This window comes from Mandrillus leucophaeus, unplaced genomic scaffold (genome assembly GCF_000951045.1).
Source record: "Mandrillus leucophaeus isolate KB7577 unplaced genomic scaffold, Mleu.le_1.0 Scaffold15, whole genome shotgun sequence".
Classification (NCBI taxonomy): Eukaryota; Metazoa; Chordata; class Mammalia; order Primates; family Cercopithecidae; genus Mandrillus; species Mandrillus leucophaeus.
Window position 1 is genome coordinate 435,899 of NW_012101476.1, and position 20,016 is coordinate 455,914.

A 20,016-nucleotide genomic window follows, 5' to 3' on the forward strand; every position below is an offset into this window, starting at 1 on the left:
CAGGGAGGTTAAGTAACTTGCTCAGCCAGTAGTTGGCTGAGTCAGGATTCAGATCAGGGAATCTGAGTCCAGAGTACGTATTTTTACTCTGTGGAGTAAATGGGAGCCTGTATGTACAGTGACTGGCTAGGGTCCCACGCTGGGGGTTCCTAGGAGCGGCAGTTGTTATTCCTATTACCTTCTGTCCTGCTTCCTCTTAAGTTGGTGTCTTACTTGGTCACCAACTCACTTCTGCACTCCTAACGTATCCACACCATACAGCTAATCATCCCACTGCAGATACTGTGGACACGCCAGATTAAGGGGACAATGAGGATGACTTGGATCCACAATGAGCTCCCCTATTATTTCTTCCAGAGATAAACTCGGATGTGGTCCCAGAAGTGCCCCCACAGAGGCAGGCTCTGCTCTCATCATTGAACCAGTGTGTTGCTTCCCTTTCCATTGGTTCTGCAATATCTTCTCCAATGAGGCCAGCAGGGATCATGGCTTATCCAACTCTGGTCCCATCCCCAGTGCTATCTCCCCAAGACTTTCACTCTTATAGACATTCAGGGAGTCCCTTGCAGGATGTGTGGTTGGGCAGAGGGTCTGACAGCAATAGGAGGCTCTTACTTGTGAAGAAAAACGATCTCCACATTGACGTCATCCCGGTCCTTATGCAGAAAGTCCTTCAGGAAGTTGGAAACACTCTCCAGAGTGATGTGTCCGCAGACCACAATGTGCCTGAACAGGAGAGGCCAGTTAGATCAGGCCAGGCGCCACGACAGGACCCCACATCCCACCCCCTGGCAAGACAGCAGAAGCGAGGCAGCTGCAGGGGAAACATTCATCTCCTCCCTCCGTCTCCATAAAAGCCCAGCTCCCATCCCCGGAGGGCAGTGAGGCAAAGCAGCGGTGCTAGCAGGTGCTCAGAGACTCCTAGACAGAAAAGGCATATGGCTCCTCACCTGATGCTGCACAAAATCCTATTAAAAGCCCAACCGCTTGGCCAAGTGGTTTTATGCATTTAACAATAAGTGACATTATGCTTGCGCTTAAATGCTGCATTATCAAGTCCCTTGCAGATTCATATCTCTCCCTTTCTGCCCACAAAGCGTCCTCCGGGGAGATTTACTGTATGAGTCTTGGTTTATGACATAGAGCTTATCAGGTAATGAGATAACAAATCTTGCTGAAACGATGATTTTGTGTGTAAGAAAGCAGACTTTTATCAGGGTGGCTAATGTGCGGCCTGACACGTTATAGGCTCTGCTGGCCATAAGCAGTAAAAAGGAAATTTTGCATTTTTCCACTATAATTCCTCCGACAATGGGGGCATGTAACACTTTACAGTAAGTGAGCATTACTCAGGGCTAAATGGGGCTGGGATGCCTATAGAACGGAAGATCATGCCGGCTGGCTGTGAGTCCCCAGAGGGCTGCTTCCTTAGGGTGCCTGGGATTTCCAGGAGAGCCAAAGGAATTTACCTCAAGATGGGGAGATGCCGGGAAGGGATGAGGCTGGAATTGCTCGCCTTGTTTGAGGGTGGTTTGGACTTCCGTTTCCGGAAGTAGTGGCTCACAAGGAAGACATGAGACCCTCTTCCACAATTGTTGAGACTGACAGTCCCTCCAACCGCTCTGGGCTCCTGGACCAATGTGACTTTGTTGGCCACTTATATGTGCCACATAATGCCCAGTCAGGAGTAAGCATTTGATGCAGGAGCAGCCGCAAGACGAAAACCCGGGGACTGACTGTGGAGATAAAAACCACTGGCTTCTAGTGAAGAGACTGTGTGTAGCAAGAGGCTTGACTCCTGTCCCTGTATCCCCCAGGCTGATAGTGACAGAAGCTGAATCTCTAGCTGCACACTGAGACTTGGGCAGGTGGTGAACATGCAGCATGGTAATTTCCTGGGTAAAATTTAGAATGGCCATGTCCCTTGCACTTCATAATTGCTCTGTGCACATTCCAATAAGGCAGAAAACTCATTGGCTGGAGGTGGCTCATAATAGGAGGCAGTGATGATGGCTTATGCAATGTTCCATTAGATGCCATTATAAGAGCCTGCCCTTTCGTTGTAATTTGGTGCTTGACTAAGTATGTGAGAATAATGCAGTAAACTCATTGGTGAAAGGATAATGATGCAGAACAAAGAGTAAATCAATAATATGCACGATGCAGTTAATAATATCACCATTATAGACTGTTATTGTTACGGTGGTGTGCTTAGCAATCAGGCACGCAGCAGCCACCAAGAGGAGGGAAGAGTGTCAATGAGCTACTTCAGAAGAGACATCTTAACATGATCACTTTGCTCTCCTGCTAGGTTGATGAAGGTCCCTTAGCCACCCATCCAAATGTTATGCCCAAAGCCCATATGACTAACCCCCTCATTAGTATATGGTGAGTAGTATGAGGTTAACATAGTGTAACACACAGTATATCAGAATACACAATATAGATTGAACACTTGGATGATATGCATTTTATCATATATTCTTAAATGTTTCTTGTGGCACATGTACATTTACATGGACAAAATACTTCAAACAAATTTGCATGTTCGGAATAAGATTTCAGACTCTGAATTTGCCAAATATGTTTGAAGTGAATGAGAAACAGAATTCCCCTACTGACCTAACTTCCTTGCAACTGACAATAGGGCTACTTTGCCATTCTAACGTCTTCTGTGCATAGACTTCCAAGATTAGGAGCAAAGCCAATGTGAATCCAATGCGTGGGTATCTCCACAGGACAGATAGGTGGTTGAGGTTGTTCTCATCACTTGGATGTGAAAGTAAGCCAGATGTGATTTCCTGCTCTGCGACCAAGAGTGTGGGCAAGGTACTTATTCCCATTCAATGCAGGAGGAAACTGAGAGGTTAATACCACCTAGCCAGCCTCCTGTGCCAGGCATTGTAAAGTTCGAAGTTCTGTACCAGCATAAGCCTGGTTATTACTCAAAGCTAGACTCAAATCAATGATAGGTCTGGGTAAATGCCTGAACATTCATTCTTCCTACCCAGGATGCAAAGAACTGAATGAACATCAGCCAGCATCCCTCCTCCTCTCCTGAAATCATTCATCCCTAGGAAAGATGTGTGAGAAGCGCAAGGGGAAAAGATGAGTTCCCCGCTCTCACCCTTGAATCAAAAGCTCAGCTGGCTGATTTATTCAGCCTTAGAAAAAGTCAGGGTTCTCTTCCTTGAAAATGTGCTGGGTACATATAAAATATATTCCAATGCAATCAATATTATCCCTTAAGCCTTTAATTAACTTTCACTTCTCTTAAGAAGTAGACAAATGTTGGCAAGAGCGAGGAGAAAAAAAGGATTGACTTTTTTCATTTGGTGCTAGCTATCCAATACCATTGTAGACAATTGAAAATATATATCTTTTAGCCACAGCGTGATTTCTGGGGTGGAGAGCTGTCTTTATCAAAAAAGGAAGAAAAAAATCTTCCTTCAACGTAATTGGTATTTTTGCTCAGAAAAAAGCGAGATTGATTGAAAGCAGATTGCCTTTTTGCCCAAGGAGAGTTATTAGGTACATTATCATGGCAACCTTGGAGAACCCATATTGTTCCAATCTGTCCTATATCTGATTTGAAGATTTATGGTCTCCCCGTTTTGTGCCAATAATCATTTCCCTCCATTTTGTTTTCCATACAGTGAAGGTTATCAAGGAGCCCACATATTGAAAATGTTTGAATGCAGTTAGAATTGATAGATGAGGAGAAGCTGCCTCTAACTCAGCAGTCAGTATTAGGAGATTTGCTTCTGCCAGCCTGTGTCTGGGGAGGGCCCTGCAAGAGCATGAGGGATGGATGGTGAATGGGAAACATTTATTTACCAGAAATATTTTCGAGAATTTTGAAGATTCTAGGGCCATAGTTTGGGGAAGGATATTATTGCAGGAAGAAGAGAACTAGAATTTATTGCATCCTCAATTATTAGAGATATCATCAAAAAGATGCTAAGATAGAGAGCAGGGTGTGACCTCATTGGAGGCAGAGTAATGGTTGTTCACAGGGCATGATTTGAAGAATGCCCAAAAAGACCCCCATCCAAAGTTATCTCTGTTGGGTTCCATAACATCTACATATCTACCATGTGAGATTCATACTCTGATAGCCCTGTGTTAACTCAGCTCAGACACTAAATAACTAAATAGTCGTGGAAAATGTAGCAATTTTGCATTTACAATTAAAAATCCAGAGCCTTTGAGGGGCCAGAGCTAGTGCCCGATTCATGAAGTTATCCTGATATCTAAGGAGATGATACATGGAAGGGCCAAGTAATCTGACCCATGGTAAGCACTATAAAAGGGTAAGTGCCATATGATATCTGTAAATTAGGGTGTAACCAATATAAAGTATTCTGTGGCCTATGTAATCCCACCTAATCCTTCAACAACCCCTTGTTCTCACTACCTGAGTCTCTTCAGATAATCTCTCTGAAACTCTTTCCTTAAGTCATATGCCTGGCATCCCACAGCAAGTAAAAGTGACTTGCCTGGGATGCAATCTTGGTCTCCCACTTCAGTTCCCACTAAGACGAAGGTGGTGGTGGAAAGGGCAGAGGCTTGTATATCTCAGCTTCTGCTCCTTCAGGGCAAGCAGAGATGGACCCACAGAGGTCCTCCTGGATATGTGGTGGAGTGGATGTTGGAGGGATCCTCCACTGGCCAAGGGAGAGGTTTAGTCTGGGGACTGGAGTGGATAAACCATCACAGTTTTGCAAGATCACTAGAGTCTGACTGGATAGGCGGTATCATGATAGTCTTAGGAAAGTCTGATTACAGGCAGAAATCACAAGTCCCACTGGTCAGGAACTCTAAGCCAAACTTAACTGAAGCCATATGATTGGAGCAAGCCAAGGGGCTGCAAAGTAATGCAAATGTCCATTCTATTTTATATTTTATTTTATTTATTTTTTAGAGACAGGGTATTGTCCTGTTGCCCAGGCTGAAGTACAATGGCTCAATCATAGGTACATTATCATGGTAACCTTGGAGAACCCATATTGTTCCAATCTGTCTTGAACTCCCAGGGTCAAGTGATTCTCCTGTCTTAACTTCCTGAATAGCTGGCATTATAGGCATGCCACCACAGCTAGCTAATTTTCTGTTGGTTTTTGTAAAGATAGGGTCTTGCTCTGTTGCCCAGGCTGGTCATAAACTCCCAACCTCAAGTGATCTGCTCACCTCGGCCCCCAAAGTGCTGAGATTACAGGCACGAGCCACCGCGCCCTACCTCAAATGTCTATTTTAGACATGTCATGTACAGCTCAGGACTTCCTTACCTGCCCGGAATCTAGAAGATAACAAGAATCTTAATGGTCCATTTACAATGGGGAATATCTAGGAAAGTTCAGTTATGAGAGTAGCTAAATCTCTCCCCATCTGTGGATGTGGATCTGAACTTTTTAAGACCACCAGCAATTGTCCTGACCAGTTTCTACAGGGCCTGACTGCTCAGTTTGTGAAGATGACCAATAGACCTCAATCAATAACCATTTTTGATCTGATGAGATTTTGGTTTTAAATGCTAGGTCTAGATCTGCAAACAAATACTTATTGGACAAAGGTAACATAAACTAAACATAAGCTAACAGGTCATGGCTTAGAATAAAAGATCCACGGCAGACGCACAAGGAAGCATCTTCGATGGCAAAATAGTATCCAACGGCACTTTCTGGAGAGGAATTACTCATCCAGTGTGAGCAAGTAGTGCCTGGTGCTGGGTCAGGGTTCCATAAATATGGGTGGGGTTAACTGAAAAGGGCAGTGCTGGTGGGTCACGGCATTGGAGGGGTAAGGATGACTTCATGAGAAGACTGTTTGATGATTATGAACACTATTGAGGGTCACCATAAATTTACCAGTTGCTTATTTCATGCGCATATCTTCACTAAATATACACGGGTGTGCTTCTCCTGCCATTTAAACATTGCCGCCTCCAGAATGAAATCTCACACATTCTCCTCAATCCCTCTACTCTTTTCTTGGTGATGGGCCAGGAAAGCCTGCATGCCCAAGTTGAGCCAGAACTTCAGTTTCAGAGCTCAATTTCACAGATATACAGGACAACCTAGGAGGAGTGACGTAAGGCAGAAGGCAGAAGAGGACAGGAGGACACTGAATGAGGCATCCAGAGAGCCACTAAAGATGACTTTTAGGTCTATGACAAAGAATATCTACATGCTTTTCACAAGCCTCAGATACTGGTTCTTACAGCCAGTAGCCTTTGAAAAGGGAAACTGTGACCATGGGATAGTCACCAATGGGCCCCCTCCCATGTTCTTATGTTTATCTCAGCATCTGAATGAATAGCCCTTGGCAATTGTTCAATCTAGCATCTTTCTTCTCTTTGATGTGGAAACAGGTTGTAAGATGAGTGCCAGATCCAGAGCACAACACCTCCCTCAGTTTCACGCCTTCTGATTAAAGAAAGCAGCTGGTGCCAGGGAGGACACCCTCAGCTGGGAATTGGGAGATTGGGGGGGTGAGTCCTCAGTGACCTGGGGCCACTCAGTAAAATGAAGAGGCCCAGGCTGACTGGGCTGCACCCACCAGACACTGATGAATCCTCGCACCGGGCTCCAGTTCTCTGTCCGACCTTAGTTCGCACCATCATCATACCTTGTCTAGACATCTGCAATCGCTTCCTAATTGATTTCCCTATTTATTCTCCCCACTGCCCCCAACCATTCCCACACTCCCTCAAAAAAGCCAAAGAGAAGGGACAGCAGCATATCCTGCTGCAATCAGGTTCTGCAAGGGTGGAGAGGCCTTAGGTCTTTCTTTAGCGGAGCCTCGCTCTAGGAAGACAATGTAAAATGCACAGCTCTGGGCTGTTTATTTTTAAAGATACTATATCCATTTTTACTGGAACAAGTATAAAGAACTTAAAAAACCCAGAGCTATCCTGTCACAATAAATCAGACAGAGTAAATTGAAAATCCTATACAGCTTTCCCTGAATACATTGTGCTCACTTTGTCAAAGAGGTAGATGAAATGTGGCACATATTGATCTAGATGTCTCTGTAAAACTATAATATTTATATCAAATACATATGCTAGACTCTCTCTGTCTTTCTGCTGAGCCTTCTAATCATGCTTTCCTCGTCCTGCTTCTCCCAAAATGCATCTTACCATTGGTAGCCCCTGACATGATGGGAATGAATTTTAAGAAGTACTTCTCAAGGGAACCAGCAGCACCGTATCATACAGGAAGCAGGGTGTGGGGGGTTAGAGACCCAGTGACCCAAACTATACGGTGGTCAGCACCAAAGCTTCACATTTGCCCTGAATACATTGTGCTCACTTTGTTGACCCTCAGTTGACCTTGAACCCTCTGTGTCTACATCACCACCTCTCTGTGACACTCCTGCAAGCTGGGCTTTCCTTTCCTTCTCACTTGGTAGTGCTTTTCTTGGCTACTTCGTCTTAATGCTTGTTTCCCTGATTTGGGGCATGTCCTTCAGGGCTACTGTTTCCCAGCTTTTCCCTTGAGGCTCAATACCCCCTGCCAAAAAATAAGACTAATCCAACTCCCACCTTCCCACTTCCTCCTTTACTCAATGTCTCAAAGGGACTGACTTCAGTAAAGATAGGGGAGACATCATGGGCAAATGAAGCCTAACTCCAGGCTGTGCTGCTTCATCCCTCCATCCTACCCCAGGACCTGGCTTGGAACCCCTGAAACTTGCTGGGCTTTCAAGAATTATTTGTTAACCGATGGATTGGTTGACAAAGTATGCATCTTGGAGACTCTATCCCATGGTAAGTGGGAAGAAAATTAACAGGTAGTTCACGGCAAGCCTGTTAGACCACAGGCTATTCCACCACCCTGAATCTACCAGCATATTTCAAGTTTGTAAGGGAACTGTATACATAAAGAGAAAAATAAAAACAAAGCAAATGAGAGTGTGTATGAGTCCCACAATGCCAAACCCTGACTATCACTATTTCATGTTAAAATAATTTTTTTAAAAAAAGGAGGTTCAGCAATAAGATAATTTCCTACCCACGGACACATCTAGTACTTTGCTAATCACAAAGGAAGGAAATGCATTATCCCTCCTGGTGAGGAAGTGAATAAAGTAATCATCTTCTCCAGCTGTCAATGGAGCTCTTCTGGATGTGGCAGGCTGTGTTGCTGTTTGCCTAAATGGAGCAGAAGTCTGAGCAAATAGATCCCAACAGTGCAGCAAAGGCACCTCTAAAGCAGAGCCCCAAGGTCAGAGGACAGACAACTGGCAGCCCCAGTGGGGAATACCAGGATGTCCTACCTGGGCCAGAACTTTGCATCTTATTGCACGCAGACAGTCAGAACCTCAGCTACCCTAGAGGAATCCGTGTCTACACCTCCACCATCCCAAATCACAGTTAGACCTCCATAATTAGACTGTGGGTGAGAAATGATCACACATATTTTGTAGCTTGTAGCCTACATGGAGCCTCAGTCCAAGTCTTTAAATTCTGAGAAACTCAGTGTGGGGGACATTGGTGGATTTTGCCTGTCCTGCATACACCCTCCCTTCTGTGGACAGCACCTCATTTTAATTTGGGGAATTGCTCCTCCCCAAATTAAACACAGTCTCCCAATTACATACAGTCTTGGGACCTTTAGTCACGGTTTCCTGCCCAAGTGAGGCCAATCAGTACTTTTAAATCGTGGATGAACTGACACTAATCACAGTGGTAGTTGATTCAACCTGATGACAAAACTCTATAATGACTACTCCTGAGTTTCTGCTTCCTCAATGTCAGAGCTACGCCTCTGGCTCTTTTCCGTCCTTTCTGGGATCTTGCTCTACAGTTTTTCATTGGAATCTCTAAGGTACACTAACCTTTTAAAAAAAAAAAAAAAAAAAAGTTTTCTGCCAAAAAAAATCAAGTCAGCAAAAAAAATAAGTTTCTGTTGCCTGCAACCAGAGAATCCTAACTGGTAGACTTGTTTACCTTCACTATGGTTTCTCACCTAATTCTCATTATTACCTAGTATGCAAGGATTATCACCACCATTTAGGTTTCTTTCTCTTCTTTCCTTTCTTTCCTTCCTTCCTCCCTGGAAGGAGAATTCTGCAGATATATTCAGTAAGCAATTCCACAGTTGCTGAACCCTCACAAACTGCACAGGTTCTTCCTATGTCTCCCTCCCCAACACTCCCACCCCTCTGCATCTTATTCATTCCATTACTTTGGACTTGGTGGCCTTTGGCCATTTTAAAATAAGTCAGGTCTTCCCTTGACCTGACTCTCCCAATGCTAGATGGTTCTCTGCTCTTACAGAGAAACCAGGGAGCTGAATGGCACTTTCTTTTTTTCAAATCAAAGCAGATTTGCCTGTCTTCACTTGATAATGCTGCTTCTATACAAGCAGAGACTGGGAGAAGACTAAGGCAGGCAAAGGTCAGCCTAACTCTTCAGGGATGAAGGTGGAATAGAGGGAGAATGAGTCCAAGCAAAGAAATGGCTCTGAATTTGGCCCAGAGAGGGTTTTGATTTGCAAAGAGAGACCCACCTGCCTCCCTAACTCCCCTGGTGAATCATGTATCATGGTCCTTGAGCACATGCTGTTGGGACTGACCCTCCCATAATGACAATAAACTTGACATATCTTTGCCTTGTTCTCTAGCCACACCAAGGGTGTTGCCACAGCCAGCATAAGCTGGTAGCCATTCACTCTGTAGACCCAACATACTTGCATAGGCCCCAGCAGACCTCCAGCATCTGTTAATCACACAGGGACTGGAAGGAGCTACAGGTTAGAAGGTGGGTGAATCACCTGAGGTCGGGAGTTCAAGACCAGCCTGACCAACATGGAGAAACCCCGTCTCTACTAAAAAATACAAAATTAGCCAGGCATGGTGGCGTGTAATCCCAGCTACTCAGGAGGCTGAGGCAGGAGAATCACTTGAATCCGGGAGGTGGAGGTTGTGGTGAGCCAAGATTGCACCACTGCACTCCAGCCTGGGCAAGAGGAGCAAAACTCCATCTCAAAAAAAAAAAAAAAAAAAAAGAAAAGAAAAAAGAAGGCATGATACAAGGCATGACAGGCCACAGCAGGACTTTTGTGGAGTCTGGAAAGGAGTGGACCTCGGGATCACATCAGCGGATTCCCAACCCTCCCAAATCTTTCTGCACTCCTCTTTTACTGGGTCTGTAAGCTTTTAGGTGAACAAGGCACTCTGCTGTTACCTATGCCCTCCCCTGTTCCAGTGGGTATGTTCAACAATGTGAATTATCAAACGCTTTTGGGAGGCTTCCCTCTAATGTCTCTTGTTTTCATGATTATTTTACACTTCCATGATTTCAATGAATAAAATTCCTGAAAAAAGAGTATTTCACTGGGAAGATGCTCCTGCATACTCAAGCTTCTGTTTCACTGCCACTGCTTCCTTGGATGGTACTGATTGGTCAGAATCTCAGATAAGCTCCAGGAGAGCAAGAATTACATTTTACTTACGGTACCCAGCACAGAGCTTGGCACGTGGTGGGGATTCAAATTATTGTTTGTTGATCCAATATGTTAGAATGGGAGTTTTCCTAAGGCTGTTCTATACACTAGCTGACATTTGCCTTTGGAGTCAATGGCTAAGGTCATATAAGCTCTCACTGAGATGGGCACATATCTATCTCTGAACTACTCCCATGTCCTCTTACTAGAAATGTACAAGGAGGGGAGATAGAGATTACTTTTACAGCAACTAGTACCCACATTCGGAGCAGTCCCTGTGGTTCTGTGGGTGAGAGCAGGCCATTGTGATGCAACACCAGTACTGGCTATGGAGACTGGAACCCTTGGGACAACAGAATCAGATTTCCACAACTTTCACACTGTATCAGCCTCCATAATGTTTTAATAAAAAGAGACACTGGACTTGGCCAGTTAGGAAGTTTCCTGGTTTATTTTCTTTTTTTTTTTTTTTTTTTTGAGATGGAGTCTCGCTCTGTCGCCCAGGCTGGACTGCAGTGGCCGGATCTCAGCTCACTGCAAGCTCCACCTCCCGGGTTTACGTCATTCTCCTGCCTTAGCCTCCCGAGTAGCTGGGACTACAGGCACCCGCCACCTCGCCCGGCTAGTTTTTGTATTTTTTAGTAGAGACGGGGTTTGACCGTGTTAGCCAGGATGGTCTCGATCTCTTGACCTCGTGATCCGCCCGTCTTGGCCTCCCAAAATGCTGGGATTACAGACTTGAGCCACCGCGCCCGGCCCCCTGGTTTATTTTCATAGTATGATGACCGCAGCATGGAAGGAACCCCAAATCTACCAGGAACCATTTTGCACAGCTCTGGAAAGAAGTTCAGCAGAGTGAATGACTTGGCATGAAGACAGAAAACACGGGGCAACCTAGTCTGGGATGGCTGCACTTGTTCCTGAGATTCTGAATCTACCCGGCGAGGATTCACCCAATCAAAGGAGCCATTGATCAGAATTTTCAGCAATTATAATTTGAGAAATCATATTCAAATTATTTTTAATGGAAGAAAGAATATTTGAGTGTGAAAATCTAGGCTTGAATATGACTTTTTTTTTTTTTTAAGGTACACAGTTCATCTCCCACCTACATTTCTATTCTTGTTTTCAGAACAATAGCTGGAACATTTTGCTAAGTGTGTGGAAGGGAAGAGTGACAGCAGGAAAGGAGGGGAGCTTCATTCTATCAGTATTATCAGGAAATTGATTTAATATGCTTCCAAGTCTCTTTAAATAGAGCTTCAAGTTTGAAAGGGACTGAAGATACAGCTTAGAGGAATCCAAAACAGATGCCAAGAAAGAAGTGCCCACGTCCCATGCCCACCAAGACCCCTCTCATCAGGAAGGGATACCTAGCACAACACATCAGAAGATACGGCATCTAATGACAAGCACTTTGGGTATCTACCCCTCAGCACTGCGTTTCAGAAGTAGTCAAGAGGTCATTTTTCCAAAGTATTAGGGCAAGCTCATTTTTTGTTTTCCCTGTTCCCAAGAAGTTTAATGCTAATCAGAGCAGAATGCCTAATCAGTTCAAGATGTTCTGTCAACTTGAATTATCTATTTGTCTTCTTATTTACTGTATCTGTCTGTCTACAGTTCTTCATATCTTTGTGAAGATCGGTTATTGGGGCCTGTGTTTCCTTCTGACTAGAATCGCTACCAGATGATCCTTCCTGGTGATATGTTGATGATTTGCTAATTTATGGCTTTTAAAATCTAGGAATCCGAAGACATTGCTGAGGGGTTCAGGCTGGGGTAGTCATGCGGCTCATGCAATGAGGGCTGAATGGCTACTTGATGAGGGATCTAAGTCTGCGTAGGATGCAAAGCTTCGATCACATTTCGACCAGAGCCATGTCTGCAATAGAGAAATCATAAATGACATTTTATAGGAAACACCCCTCATGAGAGCAGTCGGCCCCTTGCAGGTGAGGAAAAGTGAGAATGACTGTTGCCCAAGACACAAGTAAACAGGAAAGGAAAGGCCTATGGATCGGGCCAAATCAGTATCACATGAAATCATCTCAAATCCGCTTCCCAAGTGCTAGAAGCCATGCCTTCCCCGAAAGAGTCGAGAGGGAAATGGTGTGGTAGCAAGACTCTCTCAGAACCAAGAGAAGAGGTTTCAATAAGCTCTGAGATTGGACTCCCCAACCACTCACGTGGCCAAATAGTACGACGTGTAGCTCAGAACAACTGTGGTATATTTGGAGATTTTTATGGATGTGTAGAAATGCATCTGTCCCCAGTGCCTGGTGTGTAGCAAGCCCTCAGTAAACACAAGTGGAATGGATGGACATGAAGGTGTGACTCACGTTAATTCCTTTAAGTTAGGTTGGGCTACGGGGCTGCAGATTTAATGAGTCTTTGTAAAGAAATAATCCATGCTCTGGCACAGTAGACAATTTAAAATTCCAAATCCTTTAGAAATCAGTCTAGAATCCTGCTGGACAAGACCTGAGTGTGATGGACGAAATGGAATGGAATTCCATGTTGATACAAGACAGCCAGGCAGGAGGGAATAGTGTGTGGTCTCAGGAAGGAACAAAGGGTCTGAGTGAGAAGGAGAGTCTAATTCTGATATAAGGAAAGACACGGAGCTTAAAAAGAACCCAGTAATCAGGAAGCAGGGAAGATACGCAGGATGCCCTCTCCCGATAAGTCAAGAAAGCACCTCTCAGGCAGGTTAGGGTCTGAGCGAGCAATCAGTTTTTAAGACTTCCTCTACTGGAGGTAGAAATGAAGACCTATGTTTGCAAGTGGGGCTTGCATAACCTGGATTTTAAAAGCAAGAGCGTCAGCTCCCCCAGTTTAGTGGGTAACGCAAGCTGGGTCAAGTTCATTGAACAAACGTTAGCATCTCCTCCTCTGAGGTGTCGCTTCTTTGGACTACTTTATCCAGTGTAACTAATCCCTGTTTTTCTCAGTTGCAAATCTTAGTCTTTCTTGGTTTTGCAGCACATATTAAAAATGTGTAATTGGCATTTGCTTTAGTTGTACCCTTGCTCAGTGCTTGCAACCTCCTTGAGACTGTAAACTCTATGAGGACAGGTTCCGAGGGTAGCCTGTTCACCAGTGAACCCTGAGCACCCAACACAACCCAGCATCATGCCTGACGCATAACACAGAGAATGCCTGCCTGCCGAGTGAGTGAATGAAACGATGGAGACGGGCCACAGGAATGGACAGTGAGGCAGGTCACTAACTGTGCTGGGCTGTTTTTAGTTCTTGAAATTTTGTTCTCAACTATTGAATACTCAATCATTTCTTCTAAAGTATGGAGTCCTCTTTAAAATATGAGCATTTACAATAAAGAAGATAATGAAGTACTCTATTTTCATATTTAAATAGAAAAGCATGACAAACTGTCCCAATCTCTCTGAATGTAAGACTCTTTCCAATGTGGAGACCACATCCGAGGTTGAACGCAGACAGCCCTAACTCCCTTCAGTGGGATACAGGCTCCTGAGGGTGAATATTCCAAATCAAAGCTATGAAAGAAACACACAGAATGCACTACTGCACCTCTCACTGATGAGTAAGAAACCACACCAGAGAACTGCTCTGTGCTGTGTGGCATACTAGCTAAGGAGTGAAAGGGAACAGGTGGTTCCATCTGCAAAGGTATAGAAGGCTCTGCAGGTGAGATCTGCCCAGCGGGGAAGTCCAAGTTTAGCAGATCACTACAATTCTCCATGAAACTACCTTTAAAGGATGGAGCCAGAAAGGGGAAGAAAATGTTGAAATCCACAAAAAAGGCACAAATCTCACTTTGGATGTGGTTCATCTATCTGTCCTTGCTAGAAGTGTTCAAGAAGGAATTAGAATTCTAGTCTAACCAAATGAGAAAAATAAAGGAAGAAATGGTTTTGTCCGCTCTCCATCTTTTTCCCCTCAATCCTGGGGCCAGGACCCTTAGGGGTAGTGAGTGGGCAGGAGGAGAAAGGAGACAACCCCAAAGTGAAGCTCATGCCTTTCTCTTCCTCTCCATCATGGGCACGGTGTTCTGGCTCCACTTACAGGGAAAGGTGGAGGAAGATACAAACAATAGGAGATCACTGAGTTTAGAGCAGGATGGCATCTCAAGAGACGACATGGAGAGGCAGCAGGACACAGGGAAGCAGACTGTCCAGGTTCAAACCCCAGCCCTACTCTTTACTAGCTGGGTGATGTCAGGCAAGTCACTCAACCTCCCTGTTACTCAGTTTCTTCACTCATTCCAAATGGAGATGATGGTAATACCTTTCTCACAGGATCACTGTGAGGATTCTGATATATGCAAATATTTGTAGGTATTACTATTGCCAGAGAAGGCAGTCCTGGGGCTTTAGGCTGCACTGATCCACATTCTCATTTCAGGAAGTGTGTAGCACTCCTGTCTTTATAGGGAAATGTTCCAAGGGAAGCCACAGCATTTAAGTTTCACAGACAGCTTTTTTGAATTGGAGCAAGAGATGGGTTAGTCTGTGACAACTATTCCCCAAACCAGAATGGCGGCTCAGTAGCTTCATCCTGGGGACCTTCCTCCAAGATAATTACACTCACTTTCCTCTCCCACCTTGGCTACTTCTAGTCTTTCATGACTCATTCCCCTCTTGTGTGTCCTCTCAGCATTTGGCTACCAGGAATCAGTAGAATAATCCAAACCCATCCCATTCTCTCTGTCCCAAACACCTGGGCCTAGGATTGCCTCAAACTTGAGTCATTCAAGTCCCAACATGAGAAACACAAGGTCTGGGTGGCTCTCTGGCTGGACTCCCTCTAACAACGGGGTTACAGCAGATGGATTCCTCTCTGTGACTGATTATTTTCCATGGCCCTTGGCCATGTGACCTTGGACCATGATCTTGTCAGTTCTCATAAACTAACCAGGAGTGGAATGAATCACACTCAGAGAGGAGACCTCTGGGGGAAACTGCAAGAGGCTATGAGAGGGAGGAGAGAGCTGGGGATCCCAAAGGCCATGGGAGCCTCACCACCCCTCCGGCCTTCCCTGTCTCTAAGCAGTTTCGACCTTCCACAAAGGGAACAAGGAGGAGGCAATGGCCTTGGGAGACAGCCTGGGCTGCAGGAGGCCTACTCTTCTGAATAAGATTCAGGGTATCAGTCCAAGAGCCCAGTAATCCCTCCAACTCAGAGAGATTACCTGCCTCAGCTACTCACTGAACTGTTGGTTGTGGACACCCAAACCCCTATTCTTAGATGCCCCAATCCATCATAACATATATGAAATAGCCAACACACACGCACATGTGCATGAGCACCCATACCTACTGCAGGGACTGGCTATCCTGCAGGAGGTGATGAAAATGTTGGGTAAGGCACTCTAGGCCCTTGAAATAGTGTTGATGGTGAAGAGGTTTTGAGAATGCTACTTGAAGTGTTTATATTATGCCAAACACATTGATTAAAACTGAAAATGAAATGCCAATGAAATCTTCATATTCTCAAATATCCTGAATTTGGGTGTTGTACAAACAAAACCCTGATCTTCTCTGCCTAAATTTTTTACTTTAAATAATCTTTGAATTTCAAAGTTTTGTGTCTCTGTAGCTTTAGATCATGAGTTACCTTGAGTTCTCTGACAAGTTAATATATTGTTAGAGAAATCATTTCTGAATAAAATATGCACAAGTAAACAAATCCCTTAACTATGTATACATTCTAATTTCTTTCTGGGCATTCATTTGATTGGGTCCTGGGGAGCAGAGAACATATACGTGTGTGTCCAGGGGCAGAGCACATGGATTTATGCATACACAAAAACTCAGAGCACAGCACACTGTTTTAAGAGTCTGAACTTTATCTTTCAACAAAGTTTAGCTGCTTTTCTTTTGCAAATGCATTTAATTTTATCTGGAAACTTTCTGACGTTAGAAATAGAACAACTGTAGTTTCTCATTATGTTTGCTGCCAGAATCCATGCTTGGTTGCTCAACTAAAGACCTTATATTGCTAATTACTACCACATGCCCATATCCCAAGCGAAAGAAAACTTATTGATTCTGACAGCTCATTCTCTCAACACTGAATTCCAAATGAAAACTCAAAATTTGGCCAAACATAACATTTCATCAATCTTGTTTTACTGACTGGAAAAACAACATCAAACAAAGGGTGCTAATGGCCCTTTATTACCGTGCCTTTCCCAAGCTTATATTTTCTGATGAAAGATCTAAGTGACCAAAGGGCTTCTTTAAACTACTTAGTAATTAGCTTTTGAACCAGGAAACAATGCGTAAAGTAAAGTGAACAGGCCCGGTGCTGATGACAGGACGGACTCTGTGTCTGCAGGGTCAGGAACAGTGGGGACCCAAAAAGAACATTAAAAGCAAAGTGCATTTCATAAAGGGAGAAGAAAAAAACAGAGAGAGAGAGAGAGAGAGAGAAAATCAGGCTAAAAGCGGTGATAAAAGATTACAGAGCCAGAACAGAATGGCAGGAAGTCTGTGATCTGAAGTCATCAGCACCTGAAAGTTTGAGTGTAACTGCCAGGGTGAAACATGACCAGATCGGACCTGGGGCAGTGAGTGAGTGCCGCGCGGAGGGCCCCATCTGGGTCAGCCGGCACCAAAAGCTACCGACCTCCAGCCCACCCACCAGCTCACCCACATTTGACTAGGAAAATTATTTCATTAAAAAAAAATTACCTGGAATGAGAGTCAAGAAATATTTTCAACCTAGCCTTCAGGGCAATTGATTTTATTGACTTCTTCAGGGGCAGTGATTGGGAAATGCTGGTGGTGACATTGGGAGATAGGGAGGCCATAAAGAGAGCCCCAGGCCCTCAGAATGCCTTCTGCTTTATGGAGACCTGTCCACACCTTCAAGGCAAAATGAATCGAGATGCTGTTTTCCTCTTGGCATGGGATACATGACCAATGGGAATCTCTGGACTTATTTGGCCTTTTGGATCCAACCAATGGCCCAGAAATCAGAACAGCTTGGTTCTAACCTCATCCAGGGCTGTTAAGATAATAGTGAGGGGAGGGCTCCATTAGAGGGAAGATGGAGGGATGTGCTGCCTCTCTGAAAAGACGCCAACTGGCCTCCTCTGGCCCACTGTCCTTTGTGCCTTTGAAAAGAAACTGGTGTCCTGTGGGTAGTTCAAGAAAATGAGCCCTTTTGTCCACCTCCTCATTTCCTGTGCAGAGGCCTGGACACCTGAGCTCAGGAAGCATTGGACTCACTGACCAAAGGGGAGGTTCCACTCTGCCCGACATGGCTGACTGTCAAAACGAGGAGAAGGCAGCAGTGGAGGGAAATACAATGCTCCCGGTCTGATTTTATTTCCTCTTAAAAAAACCAAAGAAGCTCTTTAAGAGTTCATTTGAAACTGAACGAGAAGGGAAAGCAAAACAAAACAAAACAAAACAGTTCCATGATGGGAACTTCCATGACTGGGAAGAGGCGGGAGTGATGAAAAGTTTTCTGTGTCCTGATCCGGATGACAGGATGGTAGTTACTGGGTGTGTACATAGGTACAAGTTCCTCACTCTATATGTTAAAGATGTGTACATTTAACTCTATGTAAGTTATACCTCAAAACCAAAAACAAAGGTCACTGCCCCAGAAAAAGCTTTAAAAAAATAAATAAAGGGTGCCTGCAGCCAGCCCCCTCTCCCCCACGGCATTCCTCTCTTGAGGTGGTAAGGTACTGCCCCCTACTTAGGAGAAAACCTTGGGGTCTATATTGAACCTGCACATTGATATTGAAAGTGATAAGGTGATCCAAGCACACATTGAAATAGTTCCCGGGAAGAAAACACTCATGTTTGGGAAGCCAAGCAAAAGATTCATCAGGAATAGCATGTAGTACCCTAAACTACCAGAAATATACTATTTCTTGCCCAGAAGGAATTTCAGCTGAGTAATGAGTCCCTCCAAGGATAAGATTGGTGCCTCCTGGATGAAGAGGAGAACTGGGTTCCCAGTGGCCACAGTGCCTTTGCAGTAGGCCAGATGACCTGGATCTGCCACCCAAGGAGTTCCTTGCCAGAGTCTTATCCTGCATTCTTGCTACATACAAACCACCATAGGAGGGCATCATACGAGTTTGAGGGACCAGAATTTTATCACATAGCCAGATGATGTGAAGAATGAATGAGTTTTGTCTACTTGTTAGGGGTCAGAAGAGAAAATATGGGCCCAGTTATAAATGGACGCCTTTCAGGACAAATTCATTACATCTCTTGGAATTTGTGAATGGGAGCTGGTCCAAGTGTGGCAACGTCCTCGGGTCACCTCTGACATCACACCCCATGCAGAAGCTGGGCCTTCCCTCATAGAAGCACCCGGTGGGGTGGGGGAGGGGCAGAATTCAGCCGGCACCTCCACAGGGACTCCTGAAAGTCACTCAACCACGTCTTTTCTGATGCAACTGACTTACTTTCTGCCTCCATGTTTGTTAAAAGTCCCGCCGAATTTATTCCGATTCAGGATGAGAGCAGCAATTTCGGGCACGTAGCGGGCAAACATTGCCTACATGCATGAAACAAAGAAACAAGAGCCAAAAAAAAAAATGGCATGCAGAGAGGATTCTACCGCAGCGGAGGCAGCAAAACCTCTTGGCATACTTACTTTCTTCCACTAACCGCACTATAGGAGCCCCCGTATTTCTTGCGGTTTCCTATTAACTCTATGATTTCAGGGACGTAGCTGGCAAACATGGCCTGAGAAGACAGGAGACAGAAGAGAGACTAAAAAGACAGGCCAAAGAAAAGGGGGGACCTGTTCAGACGGGGTGGGGGGCATTAAGATCTGAAAACACAAAAGGATTAGGCCTGCAAAGGTATATATTGATACGTTGGGTCATAAAAAACTAAAAGCATGAAAAGAGCAAGCTCCTGGAAATACACAAGACAAACAAACATTAGCTAACCTTGACAACTAAAGAACAAAAAAAAATCACAGTCGAGAAAAATACAAAGGAGACAGGAATAAATAAGGTGATATCTAGTTCTTGTTGAAGAAAAATAGGCAAAAGGGGGGCATGCTAGTGAAATTAAACACACACAGGCACACGTGTGCGTGCACACACAGTTTCGCAAGAGAAGATCTTTGTCATTAAATTCAGAGGAGAATCAACGTTTTTAAGAGTGACAAAAGAAAATAAACACCAACAGATTAAAAACTAAATTTTTCTATTAAAAAAAAAAACCACTAAAAAGTACAAAAGGGAAATTTAGGAAATCACCTGGGAGGAGAAGATAGCAAGGAGAAACACAAATCTGCCATGTTTTGTCCAACAAACATCTGGCCTGTGGCTGGCTGGATGGGTCTTGTTATCTATGGGCACCTCACGGATGCTGCAGAAATGCTTGCGTGAATGTACACACGCACGTGCACATTTATATACATTTTTAAAATGTATATGCCCTATGCATACAAAACAGAGAGATGTGTATGCATCACTATATATAAATGTGTGTGCAGTGTATGTACATGAAAGCTGTGTGTGGATTAGGATTTTAATCACTCGCTTCATAAATGGCAAAAAATCTAAACTTAAAGTGAGCTACTTTGAAAGACAAAATGCAGC

At 44.4% G+C, this 20,016-nt stretch overlaps 1 protein-coding gene across 16 annotated transcripts in view; it reads right to left on the reverse strand.

Moving 5' to 3' along the window:
- Nucleotides 1-20,016, reverse strand: part of KCNMA1 (potassium channel, calcium activated large conductance subfamily M alpha, member 1) — a 770,521-nt gene that overhangs the window by 213,513 nt on the left and 536,992 nt on the right. For all 16 annotated transcript variants that reach the window (XM_011974877.1, XM_011974876.1, XM_011974875.1 and 13 more), the window contains 2 exons: nucleotides 19,056-19,147; nucleotides 616-726 (listed from right to left, as the gene is read on the reverse strand). In XM_011974877.1, the coding sequence (XP_011830267.1) occupies nucleotides 616-726; nucleotides 19,056-19,147 (203 nt within the window). The remainder of the gene's footprint in view (nucleotides 1-615; nucleotides 727-19,055; nucleotides 19,148-20,016) is intronic.